We start from the raw sequence: 19,371 nt of genomic DNA on the forward strand, positions 1-19,371 counted from the left end.
CATCTCAGTGAGCCCCACTTGAATTGTCCCATGGGGTGTCCTGTTGGACTTTCCTACCTGCCAGCATTGGAAACAGGCATGCACGGAGACCCAGCGGGTTATTTTAAGAGTGACAGAGGCTGGAGTTCTCCATGGAACTTAGCCTGTGTGTGCCTCCCAGCCTCCACCATAAGAAGCACATGAGGAGGAGATGTTTTTGCGTTCTTGCCACGGAGAATTTTCTTACTCAGTGCCCAAGTTACAGAAGTATTCGTAAACCATTTTATACAAAATTTTCACAGATCTCTTCAAAGGGTTGTGGGTTTAAATTCCCTTTTGCTTTTGCTCTCCTTTCCTTCCTATAATCTCTCCATCTGTCAAGATTCAACTCAAAACTACCTTTGCTTTTTAAACTTTCCTCAGTCAAACCTTTTGTTCTTATGTGACCCCAGCCTCGTCTGTTTACCACTTTTTTGGGCCCGTCACATGGACCTGTAATTACACATTGACACTCTTGTCTTCAGTCCTGCAGGACACAGGCCCTGACTCCAGCCTACTATCATTTCAGCATCTAACAAATCCTCAGTGTGTGCCTGCTGAATGATGGGCAACAAAGAATAGGTCAGTGTGTGCTGGGGTGGGAGGAAGGAGCCAGCCCAAGGGGGCTCAGGGAAGGATTGCTTGGGGAAGTCAGGTCAATCTGGACCTTGAAGGATTAGGGGTGGAGACAGCATTACAGGCCACAGGTCAGCAACTTGCGGTCACACTTGTGTGACAGTGGTGACATTGAGTCCATTTATGTGGAGAAGAGAGCATTCTTGTAGGAGTTCAGGTTGAAGAGGTGCACTGGGTCAGGCCGTGCAAGTTGTGAATGCTTGCCTAAGGAACTTGGCTGTACCCCGCAGGCAGCATTAGTGAATCACGTGTTAGCAGGGGATTGTGTAAAACAGTAGTGTTTTCTGGAGAGTAGAGATCTTGAGAATCGATTTGAGATGTTAAAGATTAGAGGTGTAAGACCCCTCGCCAATGGCTTGAACAGAGCTTTTTCTGATGACCGTGCAAGGAAGGACACTCAGTGGTCACACTGCTCTGCTTGTGAGTACAAAGTGGGGAGCAGGGAGCCTGTCCTTCCCTGGGGCCAGGGATTGGGGTGAATGCTTCCCAGTTTAGCGCTTCACCTCTTCACTGGTTCTAGCCCTGGGAGGAGTGACTTAGCTCATCAGCATTGTCTTAATCCATTCAAGCTACTATGACAAAATACCATAGACTGGGTGGCTTATAAACAACAAACATTTATTTCTCACTGTTCTGGGTGCTGAGAAGTCCAAATTAAGGTGCAGCAGATTTGGTGTCTGGTGAGAGCTGCCTCCTGGGTCATAGATAGCCGTCTTCTCCCTGTGTCTTCACATGGTGGAAGGGGCGAGGGCGCTCTCTGGGGTCACTTTTATAAGGGCACTAGTCCCGTTCATGAGGGCTCCACCCTTATGACCTAATCACTCCCTAATGGCCTCACCTGGGGGTTAGGATTTCAACGTAATGAATTTTAGGGGGACACAGACATTCAGTCCACAGCAAGTGTGGTCTGGGCAAGACTGACATTTCTGTGGCCACATATACTTAAGGGTGACTGCACGGAGACCAATTAGGCCACCACGCTCAGCTGTCCTCAGGCTCTGTGGCCTCTTCTCGCTCTTCCCTCTCTGGGGGGCCAGAGACCAGGGAGGACCTACTTCCGGCAGGCCCGTCCCGTCACTGCTCCCTGTCTTCCAGCTTGCTCACTGGCACTGGGGCCACCCTTCGTTGGGAGAGACACTTGCTTTCAGTTCGGGAGAAGTAGTGGGTGGGGTGACAAGAAGTCAGAAGTCTCCTTGGCCTCGGGCATAGACCAGACTCACCCTGTTAACAGGGAGCCCTACGTTTGGGAGAGTAAAGCCTTTACTAGACTCCTCTTTGAATCAACTGGTTAAAACCCCAAGAGAAGGAGGGTGTGATTAGCACCACCCCCCAGACCACCTTTAAACCTGTCTTCAGAGGTCAACAAAACCTCATTGTTATCATCAGCCATACACGTGTCTTGTACATTGCTGTTTCCTTTTCCTCCTTGAAACCTCATGCCCCGGCAAATTACTAAAAAGCACGTGCCGCAATGTCCCCTGGGACATGCTGTTCCCTCACAGATTGCAATTTTTACGAGCAAAGTGGATTATGCCTCGCACTCTCCATATTCCACCACCTTGTGAGACATCATGAAAGTCTCATTTTATCTGTTCAGGATTTAGTCCGGGCCTTTGATATGGAGCATGTCGGTTTGTAAATATTCTCCCAATGGGGAGAAAAACGGCATACGGAATTTTCACTGAAAGAAAACAACTCATATAGCGTAAAGTAAGAATCCTAACTCGTCTTATTCGGGAAAAACAGAAGCTGGCACAGATTTTCATCACAGGACTCAGATGCTCGGCTGGATATGTGACTTGCACTTCTTATCATCAGGAAAATGGGATAGAACGCTCCCTACCACTCTGTCGGCCGGGCACAGCAAGCTTTCTGCACCTTCCAACTCAAGAGTGTGATCAGCAGCATCACCCCACCTGGGAGCTTGTTAGAAATGCAAACTCCCGGGCCTACCCCGAGCTGAATCAGAATCCGTGTTTTAACAAAGTCCCCAGGTGATTCATAACATGTTAATTTGGAGAAACCCATCTGCAGGACAGTGCTTCACAAGGTTGAGCCTGCATCTGAATCACCCGGAGGGCTTGTTAGAACAGGGATTCCTCAGGCCCCGCCTCTGAGATTGAGTTTGGTAGATCTGGTTAAAGACCTCGTGATGCCGATGCTGCTGGTCAGCTGCCCACTTGGTAGCTCTCTAGCTTTCTTCTGAATTAGAAGCTCAGGCCCCAGTCCATGTGCAACATGGTAAACGGGGAGATATCCAAGAGCAGCCCCGATCTGCATACACAGGCAAAGCTCCAGTGGGACCAGGCCAGTCAGCAGTCGTGCCTCCATGTGGCCCTGAGCACAGAGGGACAGCCACCCAGGCAAGTCCTCTCTGGAACACGGTACTGGGCTCAGTCCACTCTCCTGGCTGCTGTCCTGCAGGCTGGTACGACGCCTCTCCCAGCAGACCCCACCTGGAGCTTGAGGGCTCCAGTCCAGTCTTGAAACTCTTAATCAGAGAGACCTCAGGTGCCTCCTTGTGCATTAACTCAAAGTCAGGACCACTCTCCCTTTTCCTGTCTCCGCGTAGGCTCTAGCCACTTACCCTTAAAGGACTCCAACCAAAAAAGGCCTAAAAGAGTGCCATGTCCCTGGGGAGCCCATCACACCCCTCCTGATCAGTCTTTCTAACGGGGACTCAGTGGTTGATGCCAAGGTGTACCTACCTGTCCTTTAGACAAGGCTTCTTGGAAGATCACAATATGATTTTCTAGAATTTCTTTAGCCATAAGTAAGAAAAAAAAATGTTAACTCTCCCATCCATCAGGGATGTCACTATCTAATAAACCTTCTTTAGATCCTTTTCTAATTCTTTCAGTTATTAAGGCCTTTGGTTTTCTTCAGTCCTGAAATTTTCAGCCTATAAAATCTCAGGCTAGGGGCCCGGGCCCGCGGCTTAGCAGTTAAGTGCGCGTGCTCCGCTACTGGCGGCCCAGGTTCGGATCCCAGGCACGCACCAACGCACCACTTGTTGGGTCATGCTGAGGTGTAGAGGAAGATGGGCACGGATGTTAGCCCAGGGCCAGTCTTCCTCAGCAAAAAAGAGGAGGATTGCCATTGGATGTTAGTTCAGGGCTGGTCCTCCTCACAAAAAAAAAAAAAAAGAAAAGAAAAAGAAAATCTCAGCCTACGAGGTATCATTTCTTAGTGAATATTGTTTCCAGGGCTTAAAATTTTACACTGGCAATGATACCCAGTAAAAGGCAGTAGATAATAAAGATATTATTTTTAAAGGCTGTGCATGCCATTTATATACAAAAGAAATGTATGCAGTGAAATAAACATTGTCCCTTGAGCCATAAAGTCATCTTTCGCTGTATCAGTCCTACGTGGTTCATCGGCATTTAATTATTTAAGCAATTGTAGGCGCAAAGTTTAAAGATTGAAGAGATTGGTCGTGATCAGCTTTACCAGATTTGGTAAAGATCTTTTGAAAAATGAGCCTTTTCCACTTGATTTGAATTGGCACGCTTTACAGAAGAAAAGAGCAAGACATTCAGGATCTAGAAAATTGTGCTTGGTGAGCTGCATTTCCTGGAGATTTCCTGGAACAGCGGTCAGAGGGTTACGCAGAGGAGTGTTCTTGGCCTTGTAACCCTGTACATGACACAGGGAACATTCTGCATCAGTGAGGCAAAATCTGAGCAGAACGTATTAACAGCTTGAACCCCCAGTCTTAATGGTCATCCCTCAAACATCATTCATTCATCTCCTTTTAAAGTTTGGGAGGGGGATGTATCAGGTATATCAACTAGAAGCATTTTATATAAGAAGAAACAGAAAAACACAGCTCAAACTAGCTTAAAAACTGCAAGGTACTTATTGGCTGATGTTACTAAAATATCCAGAGGCATAACCCAGTTCAGGCAGGGTTTGACCAAGCAGTTAAAAGCAGGTGAGCAGGACCTGGTTTCTTTTTCTCTCAGTTTCAAGATGGCTGCAAGACGCTCCTGAGGCTACGTGATTTCTCTTCCACATTCTTCACAAGCAGGATTCTCTGTTCCAGAGTTCCTGGCAAAAGTCCTGGGGTTAATTGAACCAATTAAGCTGCTTGGCTAAACTGATGACCATAAACCAGGAAAGGGTTGTTCCAAGTGACTTGGGTCTGGATTGACCAGCCCTGGTGCCAGGGGCATAGGATGCTCTGGCTTACACCACCAAGCCTCCTGTTAGCAGTGGAGCTGGGCTCAATCCCAGGCAGGCCTCTCCATGGCCGAAACTCGGTCATAACACGTGGGCTCTGGAAAGGGTAGTCTACGTGTGTGTCCAGGAAGAAGCATGCCCGTGCACCAGGGCTTTTATATTCTCAGGGAAAAGAGGATTCCCCAAATCCACTGCCTTTCTCTGTGACCTGAGGGTGGGAATGATTTAGAGGCGAGTTTGTCTGTGGAAGGAAGAGCTGGTTAGGAGATGTGGACGAAGCGAGGAGGCTCTTCTAGCTTTTGGCTGATGAGTGCTTTTTTTTTTTTTTTTTTATTGATGTTTTAATGGTTTCTAACATTGTGAAATTTTGGGTTGTACATTTTTGTCTGTCCATCACCATATATATGACTCCCTTCACCCCTTGTGCCCACCCCCCACCCCCACTGCCCCTGGTAACCACAGTCCAGTTTTCTCTGTCCATGTGTTGGTTTATATTCCACATATGAGTGAGATCGTACAGTGTTTGTCTTTCTCTTTCTGGCTTATTTCAAGATGAGTGCTTTTTTTAAGAGTGATTTGACTCAGAAGTAACCTTGATTAGCATCTTCTTCTATAACAGCAAGCTGCCGCATTCTTTGAGAATCCATTGAGGTTTTCTATTCCCAAGGCTGGCTTTGCTAGCATAGCTTCAGGTGAGCACACTTTCTCACAAATGCCAAAGCTGAGAATATTACATTTCTATCTCCAAGTAATTACCATGTATATCTCCACAATTCTGTATAAAAATTATCATGAAATGTGGGAAGAAAGTGTGCTCCAATAAATAGGAAATGTATGATCTCAAAACATTTTTTGCATGTGTTTTCTTTTTTTTTTTAAGAAGCATAATTTTTTTTTTTTTGATTTTTATTTATTTATTTTTTTCCCCCAAAGCCCCAGTAGATAGTTGTATGTCATAGCTGCACATCCTTCTAGCTGCCGTACGCGGGACTTGGCCTCAGCATGGCTGGAGAAGCCGGTGTGCGCCCGGGATCCAAACCCGGGCCGCCAGGAGCAGAGCACGCGCACCCAACCGCTAAGCCACAGGGCCGGCCTCCATTTTTCTTATCAGGGGATATATATATTTATATAGTAAGGAGTAATAATTCTAGAAATACAGATGCACATTGGGCAAAGAATTAAGTGACTTTGTTTTGATGGTTTAAAAGAGTTAATTGTGAGGCCCCAAATTAAACACAGCTTAGAAAATACAAAATGAAACCTGGTATTTAGTTCTCAATTTGGATCTTAAGTATTTGGTCATGAATGAATAATTTTTGGTGGAAATTTATGACAGTGTGCCAGATAAAACATGATTCTCTAAGTTTGGATTATTTTCTCTTAAGGTTGAAGGAGTTATTTCAGCAGATTTATTATTATTATTCTCTTCTGCTTGTCAACCTGAGAGTTTGCATAATGAAAACAGCCGGTATGTGTCATGAACCGTTTGCACATAAATCCTGAGAAAAGTTACTACAGCCCAGCCCAAGGTTATAAAAATCAGATGCATACAGAAGATGGATTGGACTTACGAAACAAACACAGTTCACAGATTGAGTAATCATGTAATTTACGCCTTGTTTTTCTGATAATTTTTTTCAGAACCGAATGGAGGAAAGCAAAGCACTCTTTAGAACAATTATCACATATCCCTGGTTCCAGAACTCCTCAGTTATTCTGTTCTTAAACAAGAAGGATCTTCTAGAGGAGAAAATTATGTATTCCCACCTAGTTGACTACTTCCCAGAATATGACGGTAAGTCAGCACTCTTCAGCCAGCCCGATAGCTGATGTGTTTTGCTTCCTAAGACCAATGCAAGAGCCAACACATTACAGTCCGCTGGTGCTGCCTTTGTCCTCAAAAGGCTGTATGTTGTGATTGAGGAAGTAATAATTATTGTTTGCCCTGTCTTTTAATGACATGAAATGTTTCATTCCCTAACAATGCTGAAAGTTACAGCATTTTCTTTTGGAAAACAACTTCTTAAAATTTCTGAAATAGGTATATGAGAGGAGGGAACAATCAATAGTTTTAACCAGCTGTGTATCAACCATTGTAGTTCCCTCTGAATCTCTCTTTCATTTGATGACAGTCTGCTTCTGCCTCTCTCTAGAGAGAGAAACACAGTTTTGTAGTTAAGAGCCCAGGTTCAAATCCCAGTTCTGTCACTTCCTATTTATAGAACCATGATCAAGTCACTTAATTTCTCTGGGTCTTAAGACGAAACTTGTAGGATTGTTTTCTAGACTATAATAGATAACATATGTGTGACATTTTAGCATGATACCTGACATATGGTGAATGTTTGGGAAATATTTATTTTTTGAGAGTTTCATGGCCCCATGAAGTCCCATCATCCTTAGGGACAGCACCGATCCTTGAAGCTCTTCCTATGGCACGTAGAATCTGCAGCACTTGCTTCAGTACTCATATGGCTTTGCATTATTTACTTCCATCTTACAAATAGATCTTGCCTCCCCAACTAGACTGTGAAATCCTGAACGACTGGACACAACACCCAGCCCATTCTGAGAAATACTTGTTACATCTACACCCAGCTTCTCTAAAACACGTGGAAGACTCACCGCCCCTGCCCATAGGAGCTTATGTGGCAGGGTACACACACTCTCCCCTTACCCCCATTCATACTTGAGTCTAGATTAGGAGTGGCAAACTGTGGCCTGCTGCCTGTTTTTATAAATAAAGTTTTATTGAAACAGCACACCCATTCATTGATGCACTCTGTGGCTGTTTCATGCTGCAACAGCAGAATTGAGTAGTTGGGACAGAGATCAAATGGCCCACAAAGCCAAAAGTATTTACTGTCTGGCCCTTTACAGAGAAAGTTTGCCAAACCCTGGTCTAGATGAATAGTAGTTAAGGGGACAAGCTTGGAATGTGACAGAGTTCCAACTCTGCCGATTACTGGTGATGTTGCCTTGGACAAGTTGATTCAACTACTCAGTTTCTTACTGAGTGAAAAAGAATTGAATGGAATCATATGTGTAAGTCACTGAGCACGTTGCCTGGCACAGAGAAGAGCACAAACCTGGAAGTACCTATTATAGACGTCCGTGTAACCACGAGAACAGACTGTTTGTAATATTACATTATCAACATATGATCTCTGGGATGGACATCAGTTCAACAATGTTTTTATTAGAAAGATAATTACAGGTTTCACCTGCTCTCCGAAAGTAGAGCATCCCTATGAAACCTTTTGTAAGTTGAACTGCCATAAAACAAAGAAGCAATTACCATTAATTTATGTGGGAAAATTTTTTCAGCATTCGCAGACCCCAAAAATAACAGCAAAATACATAGAGATAAAGCACAGGCGCTCACAGACAGTTCAAAAGTGTGGAGCTTGATGCTGGGATGCTGGCTGTAGTTCCCGGGGAAGGGGCTGGGCAGCACCACTCTTCTGCCAGGATGCGCAGCCTCTTTAAGAGCCCACTGCAAAACAAATGCTGAAAATGCTATTTTCACAAAATCCGTTTCAGATTTCTTTCGGTTCGTGACAACAGGTACTCCTGTAGGTCTTCCATAAAAGTGAAGTGGCGTCAAGTGAACTTTTAGATAGCGGGGGAAACCTGTATGTCAAAAACCTAAGATTCAGTTTGGCTTCATAACTTTCTATGAAGATACAAACACATCAGGGATGGAATTTTACTCATCTTTTCATCCCACTTGCATTTGGTACGGTGCTGGGGAAACGTTATTAGTTTCGGGATGTTTTCAGGTATTAGCCATAGTACCGTTTTTGTAAGCAGTGTGTTCCCATCCTCTCTCCAAGTGCATTTTCCTTTGTGCTTTGCTGTTCCTTTAAAAAGAAATACTTTCCTAGCCTGAACAGTGTTTTCACTTTTACTCCTTGTAATTTGCCACTGGCCTGCCACCAAGTCGTAAATGCCTGAGACTATTCCCCAGTGTTCCTGAGGAAACTGTGGAAGGAAGTGACTTCATGTGTCGTTAACTTGCTCTCCCAACGGGCTAGTTCTTTATACGCAAGGTCTACCTGAATAGGATGGGCACGGAGCACCTGGCTTAGACCCAAACACACCTGCTTACCTCACACACCTAGAAGGAGAGACAGACTCTTAATTTTTCTCACAATTTGGTGAGAATCAGCAGAAGGGAAATGACCTCCCGCCCGGAACATAGCACCCACCTATGGGCCAGCGTGTTTTCGTGACGTGCGTGCATACGGATGACAGAGGACAGATGCAGCACACACAACCACAGCACACTTGGGTTGATTTTTCTGCAATAAAAAAAGACTTTTTTCTGCGACAGGTGTTTGGGGTACTGTTTTTTTCTCTCTGTGCAATGTCGTCTTAATCTCTTTACATATCTCCTTTGTCTGATAATTTCCCCAGATTCCCCATCACTATGAGCATTTTCCTTCCAACATGTGGCCATTGTGAATGTCTTAAAATCTGAAGAGGTTTTTTTATTGTTAATCTCCCCCTGTATACACATAACACACAGAGGAAACTTGGCCACGAAAAAAGAAACAAGACATCGATTGTTATTCACAAACGCACGCAGCTGTCATTTCACAAGACTCAAAGCCCTTGTAAGATGAGCTAAGACTGAAAAGACTCTAGGCCCACTCTGCAGTGGTTTTTATAATAAACATGTTTATAGTATTATAAATTTCACACTTCCATATTTTTGTACTTACAAGGTCTTAATCGTAATGAATGCCATTTCTGTATTTCTCTTCAGGAAGGGAAATTACCATTTCCACATGGACTTGAATTGCAAAATTGTTCATAGAGACTGTGGAATTCTGTTCCTGCTGTGATGACTATAATGATTTCTTTGTAGTTTGTTTATTCAAATAACATAATTTATGCTTAAAAACATAACGCACTTCCAAGTGCTCTTCAGTGAACTTGAGTTAGTTCTGATATTCTTTAGGTTAAAAGAAAAAGGGAAAAAAAATAGACCTTTCTTTCCCAAATAGGTTAAGTACAAAATCATACGGAAGTTCATTCACAAGCCAGAAAGATAGTGTTCTTTTATGACAATGAGAGGCTTCTCCAGCTCTCAAAATCTATTAGCCTAATTTTATTTCTTCTTTTTTTGTTTTGTTTTTTATTTTTTTGTTGTTGTTTATTGCAGTAACATTGGTTTATCTATTAGCCTAGTTTTAAATATTTTTATCACTGCTATGGAATTAGTAACTTAACAATAGTACATTGAAAAACATCAGACAGACATTAAATAATTATATATATCAGAGTATTTTCAATTATGGCACTTTTTCATTCAATATGATGCGAGGCTTAATCACTGACAAAAATTTCAATTCTGGGCACTTAAGTCAAAAATTCAAACATTACTTTTGTTTATTGTACAAATGAGAATAATCTGTTTTCATGGCTCTTTCCTCCCAACTTCTGGCAATGTTGGATATAAGCTCATAGGGGTAATCCCCAATTTGCAATAACGTTGGTTTAAAAAATTTTCAAGGGGCCGGCCGGCGGCATAGCAGTTAAGTGCGCATGCTCCTCTTTGGCGGCCTGGGGTTCACAGGTTCGGATCCTGGGCACGCACCGACGCACCGCTTGTCAAGCCATGCTGTGGCGGCATCCCATATAAAGTAGAGGAAGATGGGCACGGATGTTAGCCTAGGGCCCATCTTCCTCACCAAAAAGAGGAGGATTGGCAGATGTTAGCTCAGGGCTGATCTTCCTCACACACACACAAAAAGTTTTCAAGTTGGCTGTCGGAAACTCACAATGCATTTTGTTAGAAATGGTGGTCAGGCCCTCAGAGTTTTCAAAGATTTCTTTATCCCAACAAGGAGATAACAGAATATTGATAGAAAAAACCTTAGCTGTGGATCCTGAGAGAATCGTGCCAGGGAGAAGGAAGTGGAGGAGGAGAAAGTTATAGCATGACCTCCTTCTTTCTTAGTATAGAACTAACTGGAAGAAAATGGAGGAAATGCAGATATATAGTACAGCAAAGACTGATACAAGATAGGTGCTCAGTACTTGATAGGTGGTGGTGTTTTCATGTTATTAATTTACAACAATAAGTTTTAATACGTTTATCAGGATCTATTAAATAAGTTTTTAAAACAGCTCTATTGAGATATAATTCACATACCATATAATTCACCCATTTAAAGGGTACAATTAGTGCTTTTTGGTATGTTACATTAATTTTTTTAATTATGGTAAAATATATGTAACAAAATTTGCCATTTTAACCATTTTTAAGCATGCAATTTAGTGACATTAACTATGTTCACAATGCTGTGCAACCATCACTAGTCCCAAAACTTTTTCCTCACCCCCTCACAAATTCTGTAACCATTAAGCAGTAACTCCCCGTTTTCCCCTCCCCCTAGCCCCTGGTAACCTTTAATCTACTTTCTGTCTCAATGAATTTGCCTACTCTAGGTACCTCGTATAAGTGGAATCATACAATATTTCTTTTGTGTCTGGCTTCTTTTACTTACCATAATGTTTCCAAGGTTCATGCATGTTGTGGCATCTATCAGAACTTCGTTTTTATGGCTGAATAATATCCCATTGTATGTATGTACTACTTTTTGCTTATCCATTCTTGTTGATGGACACTTGGGTTGTTTCTACCTTTTGGCTCTTGTGAATAATGCAGCGATGAAAATCGGTGTACAAGTATCTGTTAAGAGTTCCTGCTTTCAATTTCAATATACCTTGGAATAGAATTGCTGGGTCATATGGTAATTCTGTGTTTAGCTTTTTGAGGAACCACCAAACTGTTTTGCACAGCAGCTGCACCATTGTACATTCCCACCAACAATGCACAAGGCTTCAGATTTCTCCATATCCTTGTCAACACTTATTTTCCATGTTTTTGATTATAACCATTCTGGTAGATGTGAAGTAGTATCTCATTGTGGTCATGATTTGCATTTCCCTAATGATTAATGATGTTGAGCATCTTTTCATATGCTTATTGGCCGTATGTATATCTTCTTTGGAGAATATCTATTCAGGTCCTTTGCCCATTTTTTAATCAGATTGTCTTTTTGTTGTTGAGTTAAAGGAGTTCTTTATATATTCTGGATATTAACCTCTTACCAGATATGTGATTTGCAAATATTTTCTTGATTCTGTAGGTTGTCTTTTCACGTTCTTGATAACATCCTTTGATGCACAAAAGTTTTTAATTTTGGTGAAGTCCAGTTGATCTATTTTTTCTTTTGTTGCCTGTGATTTTGGTGGCATATCTAGGAATCCACTGCAAAATTATTACCTAAGTTATTAATATATCCTGATAAATATATCACAATCCTTTTTCAGAGCATCTAGGACAGTGCTTGGCACATAAGAGACCCTGAATAAATATAAGAAAATGTAAACCAATTTTTTTTATCATCACACTTAGTGATGGATGTTACATAAAAGTGTGCCCGGAAACACCAGAAGTCTGTAGAAGTGAGGCTGCAGAGGACGATTGTAGATGGACCTGACCTTAAGGAACAGATGTTCTACTCTGAGTGAGATTTCAGTCTGGAGAATGTAAAGTGATCCATAATGGGGGGACATATGGAGGTAGATTGACAAGAGAGCCTAAGTCTGTGTAAGTGTGAGTATATACAGTAAGTGTGTCTCTATGCACATTTATTGTATCGCTGAAACCAGCACTATTAACTCAGTCCAAAAAAGGAAGCTATTACTCCCCTTCTGAAGAGCCTGCAGTGGCTCCCTATCACCCAAGGAATCAGAGCTCAACTTAGTCTGGCCTTGAAGCCGTCTGCCTGTTTTCAACTAACCACATTTTGTGGATGGATGGATAGCTGGATGGATGGATGGGCAGATAAAGTGACAAAGAGGAGCAGTTACACATAGTAGTATTGGGGAACATGATTGTAACAGATCAAATCTGTAGTGTAGGTGCCGTCTTCATGGGCATTGACCCAATAAACATGTATTGAGCAAACCCATGAATGGATCAGCTGACAAACTGTTCCCCTCTCTTCCCTTGACCAATAGGACCCCAGAGAGATGCCCAGGCAGCTCGAGAATTCATCCTGAAGATGTTCGTGGACCTGAACCCAGACAGTGACAAAATTATCTACTCCCACTTCACATGCGCCACCGACACCGAGAACATCCGCTTTGTCTTTGCTGCCGTCAAGGACACCATCCTCCAGTTGAACCTGAAGGAGTACAATCTGGTCTAATTGTGCCTCCTTGACACCGCCCTTCCCTTCCCTGGTGGGCTACTGAAGCTATACAAGAGGGACTGTATTTCTGTGGAAAACAATTTGCATAATACTAATTTATTGCCGTCCTGGACTCTGTGTGAGCGTGTCCACAGAGTTTGTAGTAAATATTATGATTTTATTTAAACTATTCAGAGGAAAAACAGGATGCTGAAGTACAGTCCCAGCACATTTCCTCTCTATCTTTTTTTTAGGCAAAACCTTGTGATTCAATGTATTTTAAATTCTCAGTCATGCACTCACAAAGATAAGAGTTGTTTCTTTCTCTTTATCTTTTTCTTTTCTATTGAGCAAAACGAAGCTGATTTCCCTCCTCCTAACCCATACCTTCCTCCTGATTTTTCCTGGGTTACAATGGCCTTTATTCTGTTCCATTTTTGGTCAAGTTTTTCCCTCGAATGACACAGTCAGGACAACGTCATTCGATTTAAGCCATCAACATCAGCTTAATTTAACAATTTGTAGTTTTTGCTGAAGGAGTATAAGTATTAATACTATGGTTTTAAATGTATTGCTCTGGATACACATATAGAATTTTTTTTATATAAACATATTGTCTTGCCTCACTTTGGGCTGGGACAGTGGATGCCCATCTAATGGTTGAGTGTCGTTTCGCTTGGTTGCTCAGAGAACTGTGTAGAAGTCAATAAGGCAAGGGCAGAGACACCATGTGCCATTGTCCTTTCTCCCATCCTTGCTTCTTTTTCTTATTTTCACCCTCTCTTCCTTAAATTGCAGATGCCAAAAAACATGCCAACAGACACTACATTATCCCAGTGGCTGCTACCCAGAACCTTTTCACAGGTTGCTCTTAATTTTTTTTTTCTCAGTTCAAACTTTTCCTCCCTTTTTTTCTTAGTGTTTAGGCCACAACTTCTAAATGACTTTTATTATGGGTATGTGTTGCCAAAGCTGGCTTTTTATAAAACAAAATCATTAAGAACTTAAAAGAGAAAAGCCGGTATCTTAAACTATAAGAGAGTAAGACTGTGAAGCCTAAAACGATTGACTGAGAATGAACCTGAAACACCAATTGCCAAACAATTGGTAACTGTAAATTTGAGTCTCATGGTCCATTCTTTTCTTTGCCCGTAAGATCACATTGTTTAGTGTCCACGTTCCATGTTGAGTGTCCAAATCAGCAATGTGGAAAAATGTCCTCTGTGATGCAACGTGAAATCTGCTCATATCTCTTCATTTGAAGCCAATTTTTCTCTCTCTATGTTCCTTAAGGTCGAGTAGGTCTGCCAAGAACATTGGTTGATAGTATCATTCTGAGACCTTCAATTTGCAAAATCTGAAGTTAACTGCTAGTTTACCACCTTTGGTATCTTTTTAAACTGGTGACTGGTTAAGTTGAACTTAAGGAAGATTTGTGGACCTAACTCAAAAGTACCCTTTCAGTGTTCTAGAGAACATGTATTTATGTAACTGAACCTATTAGGAGAGATGTTTGGAATTCTATATGTGCAATTTTTCAACAAATGCAAAAAATACAGCACGTGTATTGATGAGCTTCTGTCAAGCAGCTTGAGTTGAAATACGATTTAAGAAAATAAATCATGATTGTTTTAAAACCGGGAAGTTAGAATTAGGCCATGACACTGGTCTCATTTTAACTACAATGCTATTTGGCACAAGTCTAAACTTCCATATAAATCACTCTTTTGGAATGACAAAAGGGAGGGAGAAAATTAATGGCTTGTTAGATGAGTACCAGAGTTACTCAATAGTAATGGAATGTTCTCTTTACTCTCCCAGCCTCAAACAACACAGGTTACTTGTTTTCCTTGCTCAGATAGCACCTGTAATTTAATTAAGAAACAGACTGCTTATAGGTATAGTGCAATTATGAATGCTCTAATCATTGTACATACATCTCTCTCGATATTGCAGCATCCATACTGGCTTTGTAATCATTAATTTTTTGGCAGATTGAATGTGCTGTATTGATATGTATCTATGTAATTGTATTGTATGTCTTATAGCTAATTCACATTTTGAATAATGTTATTTTATTTACTTTTTTAAGAGAGGAGAATGTAAATTTGTCAGTTTATTTCTGACTAGGGATATTTTTTTTCCATTTAGAAAAGAAGAAAAAAAAAACCTTACTATCGTACAGAGCGGTACTAGCATCGTGCTGTATAAAATCATTTGCACATTCCTGAGTAGAGGTATACTGACTATAAGACCCAAAGGTAATTTCATAGCAAAATACATAAAATCAGTCGGAGCTTTTATACAAACATGGAAACCAACTTTGTAGAACTTTTGCCATTTGACCTAGGATTGGAATATGAGCTTTTATACAATTCATATTCTTATTTGGCAAATGCACAGTTTAGTATTACCTCTCTGATGGCCTTTATTAGAAAGGCAGTTTTAGAAGCTATTGTGATCCACTAAGGAAGTATTTTAACAGCTAGAGACCACTGCTTGCCTGAAAGGGCAATCTTAAATTTGGTGCAGCAAAAAAAAAGGAAAACAACATTTGAAGGCCTGCAGTGTGTATAGAGAAAACCTCATCACAAGATCATAAGTGTTACAGTTTAGGGAATCAAGATATTCTATTTAATAGAGCTATAGTAGATGTAGTCGATTAAAACTGATCTCAATGCTCGAAGAGGCTGAGCAAAACAGGGAAAGATTGTTCTATTTGTCTTTATGAAATTGGGATGGAATTGCTATGCAGAATTGAGGTTTGTGGCTTCACTGTTCATCTTAGGGTGCATGACAAGATCCCTTCTCTTGAGAAAGGAAAATATTGATCACCCTAGCTGCAGTGATGCATAGAAACCTAACTGTATCCACACTAGTCAATTGAAGCTAAAGGATTTTCTTTTTTGTTTCTTTGTTTGGGGTTTTATTGAAGGGGCTAGGGGCGGGAAGGGATTCTTTTCAGTTTTGTATAAAAACAAAGTTTACTCATGCTTTATATTATATTGTGATTGCAAGCGTTATAAGCGTGTGCCACTGGACTCTTATTGTCAATGTTCTAGGTAGCGGAGGCCTGTGGTGAGTTTTATGGTGACTTGGGCATGTCTTATTCAAAAACAAAAACACAAAAACCTTTCTTCAGCATACCAAGGCAAGCAGCCATTTCATGACTCACTTAACACATTGCAGTGTACCAGTTTACAGATGAGTTTCCCTTCTTTGCGTGACACAGCAGTTCCAACCCTCAGAGAATTCCTTATTTGTAAATTGGAGGTTTGTACTATGCCTTACAGAGCTTAAATTCAGAAGTTTGTGCCTCATATCTGAAACAAAGGGAAATAACACACTCATTCAAAAGTAAATAAATCCCCTCAAAGTTTTTTTTTTTTAAACATTTCCATATAGAGAGCTCTGTTGAATGTCATGAATCGACTGGGGGAAAAAAATCTTAGGAACCTGCATATGTTGTTTACTAGCATATGACATCTACAAAACGTATTTGAAGAACACCTGAAACTTGTATTCTTTTTGTAGATTAACTAGCAGGCCTAATATTTAAAAAACGTAATTCAGCTAAAGGACAATTTACTTTTTGTACTTCAGACTATCTTGATTGTCAAGGTGTATGAATTGTAATTTTAAAATTTATACTGCCACATGATTGTAAATTTTAGTTGTCTTAAGTTAGGAATTGGTGAAAAGCTATTTATGCTGGATTTGGGTCAAAATGACTATTATTTGCAAAAAAATAAAAAAATAATGGGAAGAAAGGGCTGCATAATGAGATACTGCAAGACTCAGATATTGGTTGGAAATAATCTTCAAATTACCCTCAATTTCCCTTTGTTTTCAGTTTCTTAAGAACGAATGAAATGAAATATAGCAGAATGTTAACCCATATAAAAATAAAGTGTACCCAAATATTGTAATGTATATTGCTGCTCTTCTTAAAATTAAATAAGGGTTTAAAACCACTTAATTGGTAATTGACAACATCTCAATTGATACAAATAAGGTGTGCTTGGTATACGTTCATATTTTATTCCAAAGATATGTCTTTGGTTAGAAACACACAAAATTTAAAACTAGTAATACTGTATGTTTATCTCTCTCTACATATTCCAGCATATGTAGCGTTAAGAGGTCTGTCCTGGTGACTGTCTTTGGGATTTCATTTTGATTCCATCAAATTAGGAAAAGAAATGGCTTAGTTGTGTGTGATTAGCTAGAGATTTTTGGAGCCAGACACCTGCTGTTTAGTAGATACTTAGTACAGTGTCTATAACTTGTCATTTGTTTTTCTCACAGAATAACAAACCCTTTCCTGCTGTCTTCCCAACTACCGATGCCCTTTCAATAATACTCTTGCCTCTAGAATCATCTGTTCAAAGTATGCATACACACCTAGCACGTAGTAGGTGCTCAAATATTAATTTCCTTCTGACCTCCCTTATCTATCATGTACCCTCCATTTCCCCATTTGATTCCAACCCACTAGTAAATGATATTTACATGTTATAAAAACACCTATCAGGTAAAATTGGATTGTACTTGGATAAAGGAATTCTCACTTTCATATAAGCTTTGGGAGGCAGAAAAACAAAAAACAGGGAGGAAGATTATTCTTCAGTAGAATATTTTTAAGTTTAGGAAGTAAGATGGAAAATTACTATGTAACTTTGTTCAGGTTACTTTGACTGAAACACATTTTTGGTGGATTTCTTTTCCTCAAAGAACTCTCTAAATGCAACTTTTTGCTGGCTCCTCGCCTGTCATCATGTTGGAAACCCTTACTAGACCTATGTATTTAGGGAGTTTTGTCAGAAAACATTTTTAACTTACAGTATTTAAAAAGATCATATTTACTGTTCTTAAAATGTCATTCAAATGCATGTATTGTCTATTGTTTGGGGATGGGAACTAGTTTTGCAAAAAACACCTAATGTTGTATAATAATGCCCCAATGATCTTGCTGGTTAAAAATACAGTATTTTTGGCCATAATTTTGTACTACGGTATTCTTCATTCTTGAGTTTTGCTTCTCTTGAAGGTGCCTAAGCCTCTCCCAGAATGTTTTTTATTATAAGGAGCATTGGAATAAATCCTTTTTTAAAACAGTTTATACTGGACATGCATTTTCCAGAGTAGATAGGTTTAATAGTTTCTAAGCGAACACACAAAAAAATCTTTTCTCTTCTGTGTATAATCAGGAATTTTGGTCTCCTTTAGCAGAAATATTTATATTGATAGTATTTATCAAATTTAATTAAAAAAAAAAACTTGTCCTAATTTAGGTTGCAAGCAACTGTAAAAACAAATTTAAACAGCTGCTCAATAAAGACTTGGGAAAAGCCGCCTATCTTCAATCGAAGGCCATCTTCTAATTAGGAAAAAGAACTGGCCTGCAGAGGCAGATGGGTGGCTTCCAGTTTCCCGGTTTCAGCAGTAGGATGAATGAGTCCACTCCAGGTGGGAAACAGGACCTGGTGTATGTGTCCTTTATGTCTGTGACGTAGAAACACCCATCTAGGCTTTTGAGATCAGCTAAAAACTAGCTTTTCTTTCTCTAGCAATTTTGTGAAGCTGGGATGATGGCAGCAAGTGTTTCTCTAGAAAATTGGTGCTTATGTAGGAGGAACTTAAAACCATAACAAAAGCAAAACTTGTTCCTGCTACTTATCAGGTCTTTCCAACTGGCAGCCCAGCCCTTCCTTGCTTATGGAATTTTGTGCTTTGCAGAATACTGTTCCATCCAAGTACTTTATAGAAGAAAGTGTCATTTTTACTTAAAAGCCTTTGGTTTAAGACTCTACTATTCTTGCATATTTTAGAGACCATTTCCAGTCAGTGGTCTCTAATGGATCTTTCTGGATCTTACAGTTAAGGGAATGGTTTGACTGGGGACCATCATTTCGTACAAGCGTGGAGCAATTGGTTCCCACAGCCTCTCTGCTGAGGAATTGGGATGTTAAGCAGACCCCCGGGGCACTGGGGCTTGGCCACTCTACAACCTTGGTCTATCTGTATCATCATCTTGAAGACCTTTAGCCCGCAGGAAAAAAACAGGAACTCACTGAACGTTATTTGAGCCAAATATTTTAACCTGACCTTTTGACTCATAGAGCAAGCCCGCCTAGTCACATTTTTTTTTGTCCTATCCTTCTGGAAGCAATAAAATAGTTGGTCCCAAAGCTTCTCTGCCTTGCTCTTCATCTCCCCTGCCTCCTCTCATTTTTCTCTTAGGTTGTGATAGCCCAGTGCTGCCTCTTGAGAAAGCGATTAAACCATAGCAAAAAGGTGGGGGTGGAACTTGATGCTA

General features: G+C 40.6%; 1 protein-coding gene across 1 annotated transcript in view; it reads left to right on the forward strand.

Annotated features, from left to right (window-relative positions):
- GNAQ (G protein subunit alpha q) overlaps positions 1-17,026 on the forward strand; it is a 285,088-nt gene extending 268,062 nt beyond the window's left edge. The window contains exons 6-7 of the mRNA XM_058565599.1: positions 6,481-6,634; positions 12,880-17,026. Of these exons, the coding sequence (XP_058421582.1) occupies positions 6,481-6,634; positions 12,880-13,070 (345 nt within the window). The 3' untranslated portion in view covers positions 13,071-17,026. The remainder of the gene's footprint in view (positions 1-6,480; positions 6,635-12,879) is intronic.
- Positions 17,027-19,371: the final 2,345 nt, after the last annotated feature.

This window comes from Diceros bicornis, chromosome 22 (genome assembly GCF_020826845.1).
Source record: "Diceros bicornis minor isolate mBicDic1 chromosome 22, mDicBic1.mat.cur, whole genome shotgun sequence".
Lineage (NCBI taxonomy): Eukaryota > Metazoa > Chordata > Mammalia > Perissodactyla > Rhinocerotidae > Diceros > Diceros bicornis.